This window comes from Cygnus atratus, chromosome 5, assembly GCF_013377495.2.
Source record: "Cygnus atratus isolate AKBS03 ecotype Queensland, Australia chromosome 5, CAtr_DNAZoo_HiC_assembly, whole genome shotgun sequence".
Classification (NCBI taxonomy): domain Eukaryota; kingdom Metazoa; phylum Chordata; class Aves; order Anseriformes; family Anatidae; genus Cygnus; species Cygnus atratus.
This window is the reverse complement of record NC_066366.1, coordinates 9,546,485-9,564,422: the sequence shown is the minus strand read 5'-3', so window position 1 is coordinate 9,564,422 and position 17,938 is coordinate 9,546,485. Positions and strand designations below refer to the sequence as shown.

The following is a 17,938-nucleotide window of genomic DNA, read 5'->3' as shown; positions in this document are numbered from 1 at the left end:
TTCAGAGGAGTTTGATACTTGTCAGGACCAAATTCTGTATATCTTATATTTCTGGACTTCTTAGTTTGTGATTTAGATGATTTTACATAAAAAATACTGCTACTATGTCATGATGGGAATAATAGATTTTTTATTATGAATTTCAGAAAATAACAGCACAGCTGTTATATTAACAGGGTATGGGTATGCTGTTGTGGAAAATTGACTTCTAGAATGGTCTGTCTGTCCATACTTAAAATGATACTGCATATGTGTGTAAGACCTTCCAAAGAGAGTTCATCAAATGTGTGGGAGACTGAAATTCAGTTACTCGTAATTCAAGAAGGCAGGAATAAGAAAAACAATTGAGTGCTTAAGTCTTTGTTTTATCTTTGCTTAAACTCAGTCCTGGGAATCCTGTTTTTATTAAGGTGCAAAAGTGAAGATATATTCAATTATTTGAAATAATGAGAGTCCTTGAATAGTTGAATAATCTAAGTGATTCATGACTACAATATAGTATACTATATAAATACAAAATACTATTTTGTATTGACAAATTCACCTTTTTTACTTTTAATTTTATTTTTCACTTGAATTGCTCTAGGTTGGTCTAAACGACCTAACTTTTCAATGCAGAAATTGCAGTTGTATTATAAATAGCCATGTGCAAAGTTGAATTTTACTGTCGTCAGATACATGAACACTGTCCTTGGACACAGTGCTAAGAATCAAAGATTAATATCAGAAGTAATATTGTCAACAATTTAAGGAACAATTAAATTAACAATTCTTTAGCAACTGTTAAAGATCAAGCAATTTAAAGTCCTGGACAAGGCTTTAATTTGAAGTGATTATTTAAGACAGTGTTACCACCTGGTTGGATTTTTTAATGCAGGGCTTCACTTTAAACAAAAGCATGACATTTCAATGGCAAAAGTCTAATACATGTTTTGTGCTGCTTAAAGAAGAATGGAAATGGTGACCTTACTGAAACTACCTGATTACTTTAGCAGGAGGAAATTCGTGCTTAACCTCTGTTCATTATCAAATTACAATAGGAGTATTCTCTGAAGCTTGTCAGGCTGATTACACTTAATATTGTTCCTGGCACCGAGGTGAGCCAGCTCTTTTATTGTGATGTATACCTTATTAAAAATCACATGTAGCCGGGGTGGTGACAAAAGCTGTAGGTGTTTCTTCATAAAGCTTAATGCATATAATATTCGTTGCATGTAACAACTAAAATGTTAGTATTTATCAAGTGTTCTAGCACTGGCTAGATTTAGTTCACATAACAGTAGGTTGTCATGCAACTTGAGAGAAACATATGAAGCAAAAACTGGGTTGTAAATAATGCTGAATTGTGGAAGGTTCAAATTCTCAGCATATGGGTTTTCCTTGTAAACCTATGATGTGACTGACCTGTGTTTGATCCTGTACTTCTGATAACATTAGTTATTATATATCAGGGACAACCAGATTGCTGTTGAGTTACTACATAGGTTACATGTAATCGAGTCCTGACATAATCTTCTTGCATGGACTTTGCCCTACGTGTTCATAAAGCTGTTCTCAGATGCACTTCTTGTTCCCCAAGATTTCCAATTTTTCCTTGTATTTGGTAGATGAACATAATAGAAATGGTCTGAAGCCACCATTTCTTCTAATAAAGTTCATTCACAAATTGAGAGGAAAAGCAAAACATATCAAAAGAATAAAATAACTTGATGAAAGCTGAGTATTTTATTTACCAGGTAGAGGAAGCATTAGATTTTAGTTTGTGTTTTTCCATCCTGGGAAAACTTAAGATTTTTTGTTATTGGGGGGCAGAGGAAGCCCTCTCTCCTCTCTTCTTCTTCAGCTGTCCTCTAACATAAAATTTCTACTGAAAAATGGAAGTCAACCTAGTGTGTGCTGATGATCTTCACTGAAAGTATTGGGTACTACACTGCAGGCCAAAACATCCCTGTTCTTATTTTTGCAGCAGTGAGAAACTGGAGATATTTGTGTGTCATTAGAAAGATGCAAACTCAAACAGTTCCATGCTTTTTGATCTGCCACATTCTGGCAACGTGAGCAGAATATTGGTCAAACTTCAATATAAAGTGAAGATACTTTGTCTAAAGTGTTATGTTGATGGAAGAGATACTTCATTCACTTTCATCTCTGCTAGGTATCCAAATACCGTTTTCTTTTTTCATAAATCATATTTTGTGATGCCTCTATTGCGAAGATATGACTGATATTAGATAGCACATTTACATTAGTGACTTGCTTTGCTTAAGAGCGTACTCAAAATCCATTAAAGGAATGTTAAGATTACCGTTTAACTTCAAGGTCTTAGGTCTGATCAGAAAATAGCACCAATGTTGCAGAGTTGAGGTTCTTTATTCCCCATCTTAGAGACACTAAGGGTTACTTACAAGTAGAGTTACTGCAAGGTTAGTGGAAAAAAAGACCCCCTACTGCACTTGTACAAGGAATGGATGTTTACTGATCAGTCTTCTTCAAAACCATGATTTTAAATGAAAAAGTTTGTTGTTTTATAATTATCTGAGATGTCTGCTTTTTACACGAAACGGCATGTGAGAGTTGGATCCATATTTCATTGAAAATGAAACCTAAACCAATATGTCAGATGGATTTCATTGGGGATTTTACAGAAAACTTTAAAAACTATAATTACTTTGTAAGAAAGAATTACTGTTTTTAAAAGGGTTAGACAAAATATTTTGACTTACTAATTAATTCATATATAAGTTTGATTCCTCTTAGCATATTTTTGGTTCTAGTTTGTACTGCAGGGAGATTTCAGTCAGGGGAAATTTTTATATGAAATAGGCTTTACAAAGTTCAGACAGCACTGAATCATCCTTTCCCCAAATTACTAGGTGTCATGAAACTTTGTACTGTGAAAGTTTTGCTTGGTTTCGTGTGTGGAATGAATATCTTTCAAAACAAGAAAAATCTCATACTATCCCATCATTCATGTTAAACACATCCTTTCTGTCTCATGTTCAACACAAACAATACACAATTACCAGTGTTTCAGTCTGATTTATATACTCAGATGCAGCACATCAGGTTAACATTTAACACATCTGTTTATCTAAATTGGGAGAAAGCAAGTTTTTATACGGGTAGGTGGAGGGGGGCACCTTCCCACATTCCAATTTGGGATCTTGTTGGAGTTAATTAAATTTGGGTGAACTGTTTTCAAATACATTGAGGAATGTTGTGAGAGGATCTCATGCTTTTGTTTTCTGTGTTAGACAGGGCTACGAAGAACTGGAGAGACAGCTGAAAGAAGTCTTTAAGGAAAGGAGCAATATCCTTCGTCAATTGTCGAAGACTTCTAAAGAACTTGAGGGAATTAAAGTAAACCTCCAGGTTGGGTTACATCTGGGTTTTGTGACATAGGATTGCAGCCTATTTACTTCAAAAAATGTGTGTTTTGTTGTTGTTGTTGCTGATTTTAATATGCAAATAATAATTTTGTTGATATTGCACTGAAAGTAAAATGGATGTTTTCAAGGAAAATGCAGTCTGAATGAATCTGAAATCCCTTTGACCATTTACTCAATAAATAAAATATAGTACAGTAGAACAAAAAGAGGAACAGAATAAGAATAAGCTGTATTAGTGGACTTACCCTGCCTATTTACCCTGGCAGCTACTAGGAAGGGATTTCCTTTACTGTTGTAGGCTGCATCTTTGCTGACAAATTGCATATACACAGCCTAGTGTAGCTGCTGACTTTACCTTGCTGATATGCCATCTACACAGAGTCACTGGATTTGCTGCAGGGGATTACTTTACAAGTTCAACTGATAAATTGTATTAGACGAGCTGGCAGTCAGCCAACTAGAGCTGAGACACTTCTGCATTTAACTTGGGAGATTTTGGGGGTATTGTACATAAACTGAAAGGACAATAGTCAGATTAACTTCACAGTCCAATCAGCACTTCAGAGTGAAAAGTAAAGATCCTGCTCTGGATTCAAAGTACTGAAATCACCAGATGATCACTCAAGAGCATGTTTGTCTCTGACTGATACAATGTGCTGGCCTAGTGAAAACGTTCATACTCCCTTTAAGTTGAGATTTTTCCCTGTATTACATGCATTTTTAATGGATGGTATTTTTCTGACATTGCATATTTACCTTTATGATGATATAAGCTAGCTGGGAAAAAATATATGGAGTAGCATCCTGCTATCTTTTTACGGGAAAAAATGTGTACTGTGTGTCAGTAATATACTATAGTACATTATTGTGTTATATCGTCTTACCAGACTTCTCTGGTTCTAATTAATGTGAACTGTTACCTATAGAACATTTTCTCACCACCACCACTCCCCCCCTTGCTGCCTTAAATACTTTACCACTCCTTTTTTTATAATATATTTTTTTCTTATTTCTTATAGAAATGTGATCCAGCATGTAGCTACTTTATTTTAGAATGGGCTTTTTATGCAGCAAAGTTGAAGGTAGTACTCAGCAAAATTATACTGTGAGGTATTTTAGACTTAATGCTTCAGAGATCCAGAGATATGCAAAGAGGTCTCTGGTATTATATTCTGTACTCACACTTGTATTTGTCTTGCCTTCTTAATGCTTTTTTGTTGCTTCTAAACTTATATCATGTAATCAGATCTCACTTAAAACAGACAAAACAGATGTGTACAGTTAGCAGTGGTGAGTTATGCTGAAGAGAAAAGTCAGGCTATTCCTACTTTTCTAACCTTTTATCATTAATATCTGTAATTCACTGGGAATGTTTTATGAAAGAGGTCCCAATTAATCATTTAACAAATGAGAAACATTCAAGATCTCTTTGGTAATTGGTTTCTTGCTTTGTTACCAGTCTTTGAAAAATGATGAAGCATCAGCCAGAGGTGATGTGCAGAAACTGCTGGAACTGGGCCAAAAGCAAAGGTAAGACACACCTTCTTCCTTTTCTTTCCTTTCTAGACAAAAAGATATAAGATTACAAAAGGCCATCCGTCTTTCTGCCTTAAATTATAAACACTAATGTAGTCTGGGCGCTGCTGATCATAAGAATAACAGTAAAATAAAGGCAAGGAATGTTATTCAGGGAAATTTTGAAAACAAATGACATACAAGCTGATATTGGACATATATGAGGAAAAGGCATTAAAATGCTACAGTGAGATATCTGCTAATGAAAAGGGTTTTGACCCTTCTACATGACACTTTCTTTTCATTAGTACTGTTATTTCTCAGCACTGTGTGACCTAATTCTCTTAAATATTGGAATTCAAACATAACTAATATAGGGAGCGGTCACTTCATCTGAAACAATATGTTTCTCAAATTTTTGTCTAGAAAGAAAAACATATATTAAAAACTTAAAGTACAGTGCATACTGCCTTCATTGTTAGAAATGCAATACTTAAATTCTTTATTCCTTTTATTGCTGATACTGCATTTAGTAGAAGTACATACAAAATTACACTGTTGTATAGAAGGCTTGCAATACAACGACCTTCAGTTCTTCAATACAAAACAAATTGAAGCCATAATGAAATACCACAGAACTTTACATTTTTACTTCCATGGAGAAGGATCACATACATCAGAATCTTTCAGATATTCCAGATAAATCTATTAAATGATTAAAGCATTTAGTTCAGCAATTATTCTATTTAAACACTTATATGTTATATTGATTTGATACAACTGAAAGGTATATTTCTCAGCATCATAGCTGCCCCTGCCATGGGCTCTATCCTTCATACATAACTGTGTTTTTGCAGTGGTTTGACTGTTGTGCAACTCTTATATAAAGTAGTGACATTAAGTGATTTACAAGTATTAAGACTACACAGTGAATAGATGTTCTGAGTTGCTGATAGGAAAAATCTAGTGGGTTAAGGGAAAACTAAATACATTAGTCATATACTCCAAGTTGTTTTCCTAATATCTTTCTTAAATGTCCCCTTGGTCCCAAAGTCCATCCAAAAGGAAATGTGAACTTGTGCTTCTAAGGGTATCAACTACCGAGTATACTACTGCACAGCAGCAGTTCCCAGAGACAGACTGGGAATCAATGCAACATGCAGTATGCTACTGAGCAACCCTCACACTCCTGCAGCAAAGAAAAGGCTTTTGATATATACTTCAATAAAATGTCTTGGAAGTATTGTGGGTACTTGAAAACTGTTTACAAGCTCACTGTATTTTACTTTGAGAGCTATGGAAGTCCAATATAAGAAACAACTGTTAACAATGTGCCAAGGAATCCCCCTCATAGAATTTAACAAATGGTCACAGTTTATTTGCCAAGAAACTCAGGCAATATTTCTGCAGTAAGTCAAGAACAGTGAACTTAGGGTTCCACTTAAATGTGCTGTATTTGAACCACAATCCAAAATATATTACAATATTAATCATACAATCAACTTGGTTTGGACAAATGTGAGCTCTGTCTGGTCTGCGAGCACTGCTTTGATTATTTCCTGTGGTGATGGATGACAGTAAAGTTTGGAGTGCTAGAATCTTGGCTTGTGCTAGCTCTGCTGACTTCCCATTAGATTTTTTTTTTTTATTATTATTCCTTTTGTGTGAGTTCTTCAGTACTTCTCAAGCTGCAAGTAAAATTTGGTCACTTACTACGGTGTCTCCAGTTTTGTTATTGTTGTGCACCATCAACGTTTTGGAATGATCACATCTGTTTATACAATAAACGGAGCTGTACTGTGTTGATGATACATCGGTTTCATGCTGCTCAGTCACTATCTCAATTAAATCTGTTTGTACCAACCTTCCCAAAATTGCAAAAGTAATTGAGGTGTCAGCTAAGAAACAGCAGCTCACAAATTCTGTTCTTGTCTGAACTAGAAGCCTTCCACTCCAATTTACTTTTCATTGGGTTTAATTATCAGCTGTATATAGACCCAGTTTTATGTTGGTCCTTATTCCTAGAGGTTTGTCCATGCAAGCAGCAGCACTGATAATGCTCTGCAGCTGTTCTGAAATATGTCACTCTGGTACTTTGTAACAGCTCCAAAATCTGTCATGGGTACAAAGAGATGACCAGCAGAGGATCTCAGCTTGCTGCAATCATCTTTGGAGAAATTTTCTGATTACATCAGTAACGCAAAGCTTTTTTGATCCGAACAACTACTTTTTTTTCTCTTGTCCAGTTGTATGCCAGAATCTTCTACTGAATTTCCTCTTGTTTCTCTCTAGAAAGAGCCAAGTGAAAGCTGAATTATATAAGAGTATTTTTATTACTTTTTTTAACAAGCTGTTGATATTAGTGTGGTGCCAGTTCAGTGTATTTTCAGTAGCCTGCTTTTCTTGTTCTTATTGTGCCAATCTCTTGCTAGAAATTATGCACTGGCAGATGTTTTGCACAGCATGCTTCTTGGTAGATGTGAAAGGTAGACAATTTCCATCATAGGTAATTTGTCTTGCATTGGTACTACAGTTCATGGGGTCATTGTAGTGTTATTAGCAACACCTGTAGATACAGCACATATGTCCATTACTCTGAGTAATTAAAGGTGCCTTTTCTTGAAAGTGAAGAATAATTTCTTAATGGATAATTGTGATGAAGTTTGTGTTCTATGTTTTCAACAAACTAGGGAAGAAATGAAATCTCTTCAGGAGGCCTTTCAAAAGCAGCTTAATGAGGCAGCTGAGAAAGCAGAAAAGCAGCAAGCTACCGTAAGTGATTCCCTGTCCCTCTTCCATTACTTTTTCCTCTGTCTTTTTTTTTTTTTAAACCTCCTGCCTCAGCAGTTTGTTGTAATCTCAAATATGTTTGCACATTTAAAAAAAAAAATAAATAAATCTTATGTTAAAATCTAATGTTTCAAGTATGTTAGTACTGGACAAGCTTCAGAAGAAAGGATGTGGTGAAAGTCAAACCCTAAGATATTCATCTTCACTAATTTCTGTAGGATTTAGATGTGTGTACCTAGCCTCTCAGAGGTTTGGAACGAAGTCCTTACGCCGATGAGGTTACCTTTATGGACCCTCATGTCTCATCTATACCAATTTATGTTGTCATACTGTCGTTAACTTTTTTGATTTGCTATTGATTTTCAGCAAGAAAATAAACAGCAGAAAGCTTGATTTTGATCATACAAAAAGATATAATTGTCACTACACGAAGGTAGTAAGTCCCATTAAGATTTCATGCTTTAATTCTGGATAAATAGTACAATTAGTTGGATTTGTATATAGCACTGTAATGCTGTGGGACATAAGTAGCCAGATTTTGCTATCACAGGGGAAAATAATAAAAAAAAAAATCTTTGCTTGATTCTTAGATATAAGTAGGCTGGGAAGGCACATGTAGGTCCTTCAGCTACAGACTTAAGCATTTGTAACATCAATGCTTAACCTGAATTTTCATATAGTTTTGAATTGTCATTTATATGGGTTATGCTGGATTTTGGTTATAAATATATAGTATGTATTTATAATATATATATATATATATATATATATATATATATATATATAATAGTTTTACGTGCTCCATTCTAATTAGAAACAAGGTAGATTTTGAAGTAAGTATTTCTCTTGCAGGTTTCTTTCAGCTGAGATAATCTTTGAAAGCGCTCTTTTTTTTCCCTTTGTTGCTCAGAAGTCAGAAGGGTAAAGATACTGTTTTACCTGTTCCTTCATGCCCCACAACATATAATTACTGGATTGTTGGCACTTGTAGGCCTCTACAGAGAATAAAAGCCCTCGTCTCTTTTTGATTGGGAAAAAATAAGTAAACTGAATGCTGAATTGAACCTTGAAAAGAGTATCTTGGATCTTCCTTGGTAATCAGGGAAGAGTATATGCGTGTGTGTGTATATATTTTATATATATATATATATATATATATAAGTTTGTTAATTATTATGAACATACATAAATCTGTCCTTGTTTTAAGATTTTGTACTGAGGCAAGATATATTGTCCTGAAATAAGAATTAGAACTTAATCCTCTCTGATAAGTATGCAAAACATGCTTTTCCAAAGTTGTCTTTTCCAGATGCACTGATGCTTTGGTGGCAGAGCAAATTCTAGCCCTACAAATTGAGTGGATTTTTTTTTTTTTTTAAATCTCTATATTAGATTTTGGTATTGAAAATTAATCCTGCTGCGTTAAATAAATCTCAGCTGTAGTGAATGGATTATTGGCTGTTTTTTTTGATGTAATGCTATCTTTTTAACTTGAGCAACAGTTCCTTGCATAAACTCAGCCTCCAGCATAGAACTTGGGAAGAGTACAAATCCATTGCAGGAAAACAAACAAACAAACTAACAACAATGAAAACACACACACAAAAAAATACACATTCTGAATTGATAATAGAAATGAACTTGGACTTGTCAGATGGTTAGAGAAACTGAACTCCTGAGCTGTATTCTAAAACTTGCCAATAAGAGTATTAAATCTGCCACTGATTTTAAGGAAAGCAATACTGGCTCCTTGGTTTGTGACATTTATTTCTTTATGCCGCAGGGTACGATGTATGTAATGAAACTCACCACTACAGTGAGACTGAATGAATATTCAAAAAGTGCTTCAGGGCCCTCAGATGAAAGCTGCAATAGAAATGGAAATAAATATTATTACTGTCACACAGTGTTACTCTTCAGATGGTTTCTCTGTTTCCTGTATTTTTGAAAGCAATATGACTGCTTTGAAAGAAGGTCTAGGTACTTCGAGGCAAGCCTAGCCTGAGAATGGAAGCTTTAATTTAATTCTAATTGTGATTCTTGTTTCTAACCAAACTTAAGCATATTTTATTCTACAGGACTCAGTGAACTAACTAAATATTGATTTTTATCTGAGTAAATAAGAATTGAATTACGTTTCTCAAAGCCATGTGCATTAAACGCTGGAGAAAACAATGGTTGTGTATATATATATATATATATTCATTTTCTGCTCTTTTTGAGGAGACATAATATAATGCTTACAGCATGTTAATTGTTTGTATGTGTTCAACAGGGAACATATGATCTGTGTGATGGTAATTAGTGTTTCAATTATGTAAATCCAAAAGAGTATGCAAGAATTTGCAAGAATTACATCAGTCAAATTACATGAAAAATAACCTGGAAAGTATTGAAGGGCTCAGAGTAAACCAAAAGAAAAAAAGATGCTACAGCTACAGCAATGCATTACACTTTAGAACCAAATCTTGTGCAACATACAGCAACACTTTTCACTACCATTTGCACAAATGATTTGTCAGCAACAGTTATAAAGGATAGCACAAATGTTATGAAATTTGTTGTGCATGTTTAGCCTGTTATATATTTATTTATTAACTCTTTAGGATTAGAGAAGCCAAGCATGTTAGGGCAAGCTTTTTCTTTTTCTAGAAATTATATGGCAGAATTAGGTTCAATTCATGCCTCTATCCAGGATAATAAAATGTGCAGAGGAAAACTATTGTGGTGAGGATGGTTTAAATTTTCAAATAGTCCTATGTTGCAAAGTTCAAGGTCAAATGCAGTCTTACAGAATGCTTTTTATTGTGAGGAGCTTCTCTGGTGTACCTGCCAGCTCACAATAGAACTATGCATTATTTATCTTTCAAGAAATATTTCTAAAATTATGTTTGTTAAGAGCATTCTGCTGGATTTAGGTGTACAATACGTATACAAAATGTTCTGTCTGTATAGGACAAATCCATATAACCTGTTGACCTCTTTAGCCAGCAGGTAGAAGGCTGACAGAGCTTTTTGGTATGCATTTAATAATTACCAAAGTAGTTTATAATAGGTTGTAGTGCAGTTAATAAAGTCAAACTATGTGTAAATGTGAGGTGAAATTACTTCTTCAAGAAACAGAATTAGGGAGTGTGGACCAATTTTCACATTTGTTAACAAAGAAACAGAGGACAAATGACACATTTATGTAACTTTCAAGTGTTTTTTCAGTGAACTTGAATACATAGATAAGTAGTGATTCTGTATCTCTGCACTAGGTTAACAAACCCTTGAGAGGTTTTTGTATAAGGGCTCTTCACTTGTCTGCACTTCATACTATTAGTATCCTCAATGATACAGTTATTTTTTAGGAAGGAAAAAATTTGCAAAGTTGTTTTCCATTAACTTCAAAGTCTATAAAATGAGATGGACTGTTGTTGGTGAAAGAGAAAGTAAAGAATGGAACAGGAAAATGACCTCAAGGATAGCAAGAAAAAAAACAGGGAAGGTAGAGTAAGTAGATGAAGCTAGGTCTGCCTTTTCATTTTGTTCCTGCTGCTATTTTATATCATGGTAACAATTTTTAAAAAGACATGGTGATGGAGTTGTTTGACAATACAATTGTTATACAGCCTGTCAAAATAATGCAGAAAATATGTCAGCATAAAATCTTTTTTTTTCCAGCTTCTCGGTATTCATTATGAAAAATTAGAATTAAGTAATAGATTGTTCATGACTTGTCACCATGATATGGTTAATTTGATATCAGTAGGGTGTTCTTAGTAGTAAAATACAACTAGAACATGCAAAATTGATTTCAGAGAGATTCACTGACAAACAAGAATCTTTAGAGCTATCTTCAACTCATGCTTAAAATGTTTTTCATAAAAAGATAGGACGTCCATTTCACTTGAGCAATGTGTTTTGTTTACTAACAATTCTTATGACAGGTCCAAGTCCTAAATGTCTGTGACAAAAATGTTTCTTGATTAAAATACAGCTTACAACTTAAAAGTTACGTTCATCTAAGAAATCCTAATAGGCAAAAATATATGTTTAGTTTTGCTTTCAGAAGAATTTAACACTTTGCCAAACACTTTTTTCCAAAGGTGGGAATTTTTTTATTTTTATGTTTAAATGTAACAGTGTAACCCCTTCTCTCTGGCTTTTGGAATCACTTCTTACATTAACTTGAAAATAAGACGATGAAAATGAATATTGAGTATACAAGGGCTATGAAATATTACCTAAGTAGTTAAGTGTTGGCGAGTGTATTTCAGTCCTATCTTAACTGCTCAGGTCTTAGTCCTGAACAATGTACAAGATGTCTGGAGGTAAGCGAATAAGTGTACAGCTGAGCTTTGACTGTGCAGTAATGACTTTATATTGGTATTCCTTCATCCTTCGTCTGTAGTGAATAACTAACTATTGTCTGACTCTTAGAATTAGATCACTGCCATCTGCTAAAGTATTCTGTATTTCGATAGGGGAAAATTTAATTTGAACATTTCAAGGTCACAGACTGCTGTGAGTAAAGGCTACTGGATGGAAGCTGTTGCCTTTAATAAACATAATGAGCTCTGAAGCACACAAAGCTCTGAGTACCTTGGATGTCTGTCTCCAGGAGACAGAAGCAGTGTCCTTGCTTAATATTGCAGTTCAGCCTTAGAACACCAATCCATTTTCATTACGTATTTTCATAATTACAGCTAGATAATAATTAAAGACAGCCAACATTAAGAAAGAGCTGAATGTCAAACAAGAAAAAAGAGCGGGTAGGAAGTGGAAAAGATGTAGCTTTAAATAAGGGTAGATTTAGGTTAGATATTAGGAAGAAATTATTTCCTATGAGGGCGGTGAGGCCCTGGAACAGGTTGCCCAGAGAAGCTGTTGATGCCCCATCCCTGGAAGTATTCCAAGCCAGGTTGGATGGGGTTTTGAGCAACCTGGTCTGGTGGGATGTCCCTGCCCATGGCAGGAGGGTTGGAACTAGGGGATCCTGTAGGGCGACTTGCAACCCAAGCCATTCTATGATTCTATGTAGAAAGTTTCATAGTTTAATTTTTTTCATTTTGTGTACGTTTATATTAAAGCTGAGCTTTAACCTATTCATGTGTATTACGCTTTAACCTATTCATGTGTATTATGCTATCAAGATTTGGAGACAGAAAGCCAAATTTTACACTTGTTCTTGAAAAGCAGTTTGTGCACTGCAAGTTGCCCCTAAACTGTACATTATGACTTCAGATTCTGAAGCAAAATTGTTATTCCCTGTCTTTGGGACTGACTAAAAGCATCATGCAAATAATCTGGTACAGACTCCTCTGCCTTAAAGCATGAAATTATAGACATAGATTTACTTAAATGGATAGATAGATTATATAGTAGTTCCAGTAGCCATGCCTTATAAATTCCTCCTATGTAGCTCTCTACAGATATACAAGTGGCTCTTCAGCTGTTAGAGATTTAGTAGAACAGCTCTAAAAATGCTGCTGTAATATGCAAGCAAAAATGAATGGCTTCTTAATTAATGCTGGTATAGCTTTTTTTTTAAAAAAAAAAAAAAAAGTAGTGTTCTTACAGTTTTAGTTTACTTGAATAATGAAAATGTGTAAGTTAGCACTATTTAGAATGTCTGTAAAAGTGATATCAGATGCAGGTATATGTGAGGAGCAATTAACATAAATTACTAGTTTAACTTGCTGGTTAAATTAACAATTTTGTGGTGTCATAGGTATCTTTTTCCTGGAAGATCCAAGCTTATATTTACAGGCTATGTATAGAGAGCACTCAGTCAATAAATCCATTACCGTATCTTTTTTGGTATTTCATATATATTCATATTTAGATAGAAGTGATATGCTTTGAAGGAATATTAACATTCTCTTGAGAATTAGAGTGAAGAAAAAGAATACTCTTTAACAGAGCAATATATTTTTTGTAAGCATTGAATGGTAGTTGGTAAATCTTTTAAACAGCAGAAAATGTATCGTGAATAGTTAATTTCTTATTTTTTCAGTTAATCCTGACCTCATACTTAGATTGTGACTTTTGTTGTTGTGCAAAAACTTGATATTTATTATACATTGTACATAGACCAAATTTCATTATTTGCAGACATAATCGCTAGAGAAGTACTGAATATATTCATCGTTTGTTAAAACATGATCCTCATTGGTATCTGTACATAGTTAGTGTTCCCATAACCTACCTAATTATTTAGACAAAATTTGGGAAGCATTTAAAAAAGAAGCTCTGTTATGTGTGTCAGTTGATACTCATCCCATGTACCCCTTACTGACTTTGCTCTCTTAAGTGATAGTGTTCTGTGACTTCCCTTTTGATAGTGATAAGAGTGACGTCAAGCCCAGTGATGGCTAAATTACTGACATCTACCTACTTGAGTGAGGACATGATTCTAAGAACAACTGTCACATTGCACAGATTCCCTGTCATTTTTGATCTGTGTGATATTCAAAACTTTATGTTCTAGGTCAGCTTATTTGTAGTCTAACTCAAAAAGTAAATTTTTTTCTGAGATTTTGTTTTTCTTAACAAGTTTCCTGCAGTGGCAGGTGAGCTGTAGTTTCCCTGGAATGTAGGTGGAGTGTTGGATCAATGGTGGAGAGAACAATGAATGGGGTATTGGGTATATAAGCATGAGAATTGTGCAAAACGGAGGAAGATGCTCGTGGATACCTTAAAGTAAAGAGACTGTGTTGATTTAATCTTAGTTGTTATAATCACTATCTCCTTTTTCCCATTATGTTCTTTAAGTCCAGAGGAAAGCCTATTCCTAAGAGAAACTTTGGCTGATTTGTAAATACTGTATTTTAAACTCTTTGATAAACTAAGATGGAAAGTTTTACCTTCCAAGACAAATGTTTGAAATAAAAAAGGACAAAGGACCAAATTCAAGCAATTGTATATAAAAATTACATTTCATTCCACAGATCAGTCTGATGGGAATTGAGAACTTCATCTTGTTAGTGCCAGTAACATGGCATTCGAATCAAGTAACTTTTAGAAACCTGCTGTTAAAGATATGGTGTTCTTAGATGGTTAAAATATTATAGACTATAATGTCAGATAATATTTTTATAAAATCTTGAATTTTCTTAAGATCACCTTGGACTTCACTGCAGAGAACAAATACTATATCTACTGGTACAAAGCCTTTTTATGCAGTGATTTTCTTCTTTCCATTATATGTGTCCTAGTACATATCATAGTATGCATAGTATGCATTTATAGATTATTCAGTAAAGAACTGTGACCTATACCGATGTGGTTGACCAACAATAGTTTTCTAAGGTACTAGAACACTATTTGTTAGGGCCAGATATAATTGTATTTTTTTCAAAGCCAGTCCGAAAAAAAAAAAAGTTTGAGATGATGTTTACCTATGTTTCAAAAACTCACTCAGCATTTTTTTAAAACTTCTAGATTAACTTTTTGAAGACTGAAATGGAAAGGAAAAGCAAAATGATCCGTGACCTCCAAAATGAGGTAAGAGGAACGTGTAATTGTCAACAATAGATACAAGAAGATATTTTCAAAGAAGTTTCAATTTTTGAACATTATTGAATATGTTTAAGATTTTACTCAAATGTTCAACAGAGAAAGCAATGAAATGTATCAGTATTTATCCCATTCTTGTGTTAGAATTGTGGAATGATGGAAGTTTCAGTACTTACTGTGATCTGCCTCTGCAGAATATCAGGTAATAAGTATTATATTTCATCACAGAAATTAATTTTACTTATAAAATTGTGGTATTTTTAGAGTGTAAAAAAATAAATTAAGCTTAGACTGAATGGGCTAATAAAACAAATTATAATGATTTCAATCTTCTTTTCTAATATAGTTTTTTAATTCATACCATACCTATATCTGCTTATTAACCGAGGATGAAAAATAATGGACAATGATTTACTTGATTAATCCACATGTAAAAAAAAAAAAAAGGTTGGTTTTGACTTGAGGTAGTTGTTTTTCAAAAGCATGATATGAGTGCTAAATTTACCCAAGGATAGTATCTGAGCTTTTATCGTACTTGTATAAATTCATGAGCACTGCATGATCCTAAAAATAAACTTCTTGAAAGTTAAAGGTGGAAAGATAAAACAGGAAAGAAAACAAAGTATCCTGACATTGCTATTGCTTTTCTATATGTAGTTAGTACATTGTATTTCAATTTATCTTATTTAAATGGCTGAGTACAAATGGACCAAACATAATACTCTTAACCTGTACCTTTTTGGTACATACTTTTACCCCTTGTTTTTTCAGCTAGTTTACCATTATAAGAATCAGGAAAATCTTCATTCAGCATTTACGCTGAAAAAATCTTTTTGTTTTCCTGATTTGCCCAGGTAGAAAAGATTTTATCAGAGGAAATAAAATAGTAGAACATAAGAATGTTTAGTATGTTTTTGTTTTGTTTGTTTTATTTATACTGTCTTTTAGATACCAAAAAGGGAAAAGAGCTAATATGGATGATGCTGATCATATGGGAGGTGGGAAGGGGATGGGGTGGGGGAGCAGAGAATAGTGATTAAGTACACAAATATATATATGGTTGAACAGCAATTAGACTAATTTGCTGAATCATGATTTTTCTGCACTTGCACTCCTTTCAAAGCAAAGACTGCAACATACAGTGCAATTTTATGTTGGCTTATATTTGTTTGGTAATCTTTGTCAGCCACTGGCACTTCTATGAAGACTTCATTTTCAAGCTGCATGTGAACAACTCTTTTTAGGAAATAGTACTAAAATGTTTCCCAGGGACTGGATCACATATACATACTTTTACAACATTTTACGTGGAAAAATTAATACTTTGAACAAGTCAAAAGTATGGTTGTACCATCCTTGTAGGACAATATTTGTAATCTTAACTGAATGTGGAAAAATATCGTATGATTTCTGGGTGGTTGTCATCTAAAATGCTTCTTTAGGTTCATATCCTCAATATTTACACATGTAAATATAAACTTTCTCTACTTTGAAATGCCAAACATAATTTAAAAAATGAAGAAACACAAAACTATGCTGCTTGGAAAGTACTTCTTGCACCAAGGCAGTGTTACTGAATTTATTTTTTCAATTTAAGGGTCACAAGGGAAATTTTAGCATGGCTTGCACATTATTCTTAAAAGAGAATCTGAACATGAGTAATGAACCCACATCTGGTATAGCTCCAGTTATGGGTAAAGAGTCTGCATAATGTGTACTGACTAAAGGAAAACTTTTGACTCTCTAATAGGACATTCTTAAAAGGAAGCTAATGCAGTACTCTAGTTAAAATTCATCTAGGGTACATGGTACCGCCTTGGCGAGATTGTTTGATAATCAGAATTCAGTCTTGATGCTCTGTAAGTATTTTCTGGTTATAAAATTGCACGAGAAGTTATCAGGTCCTACTTTTAGGCTTTTGCAAGGCTTTTACATGCCTATACACTTTGGAAAAGCAATGAACTGTAGCTGGAAAAGAAGAGGGCTGGATGAAGAGAAGAGTGGGAGAGGTGAAGGTTAATGTAAATACTGATTGTATTTCCATTCAGGTATAGTATATGCATTCTATCCAAACACTTTCACATAGATAAATACTGGAAAAGTCTGCATAAGTTATATGTTTTTTGTTTGTTTTTAATTTATTCAAACTATCTGAAATATTTTCATTTTTTATGTTGTCATCTTATAAGGTATTCCACGAACTGTTGGAAAAGTTTGTAGGCACTGTTTATTTTGCATATATTTTAGGAGGAAATACAGAACAGTATTTGTGATTGAAGAAGCGATATGATCCTAGAGTGGCCTGGAAATCAGAAGCTCCAGCATGCTTTTCTTAGAATCATAGAATCATTCAGGTCGGAAAAGAGCTCTAAGATCATCTATTCCAATCTTTTAACCTACTACTAAAGTTCACCACTAAACCATGCTACTGAGTTTTAAATCTACACGTTTCTTGAAGACCTCCAGAGATGGTGACTACACCACTTCTGAGGGCAGCCTATTCCAATGCCACACAGCCTTTTCAGTAAAGAAATTTATTCTAATATCCAACATAAGTTGACTTAACTAAACTTGCCATGAGATAGATTTGATTTGAGAGGATTGCTTAGTCATGTGCTTTAGCTAGTGTGTGGAGAAGGAACTAATAGCTATGCCTACCTAATGGCTTTTTATTAAAACTTCTATAGTATGTTGCCAGTTGCCTAAAAGTCCACTAACAACAGATTTTCTGGAATTTCAAT

General features: G+C 34.0%; 1 protein-coding gene across 1 annotated transcript in view; it reads left to right on the top strand.

Moving 5' to 3' along the window:
- LUZP2 (leucine zipper protein 2) overlaps nt 1-17,938 on the top strand; it is a 191,372-nt gene that overhangs the window by 80,495 nt on the left and 92,939 nt on the right. The window contains exons 2-5 of the mRNA XM_035550448.2: nt 3,255-3,372; nt 4,849-4,919; nt 7,595-7,676; nt 15,123-15,185. Coding sequence (XP_035406341.1) covers nt 3,255-3,372; nt 4,849-4,919; nt 7,595-7,676; nt 15,123-15,185 — 334 coding nt within the window. The remainder of the gene's footprint in view (nt 1-3,254; nt 3,373-4,848; nt 4,920-7,594; nt 7,677-15,122; nt 15,186-17,938) is intronic.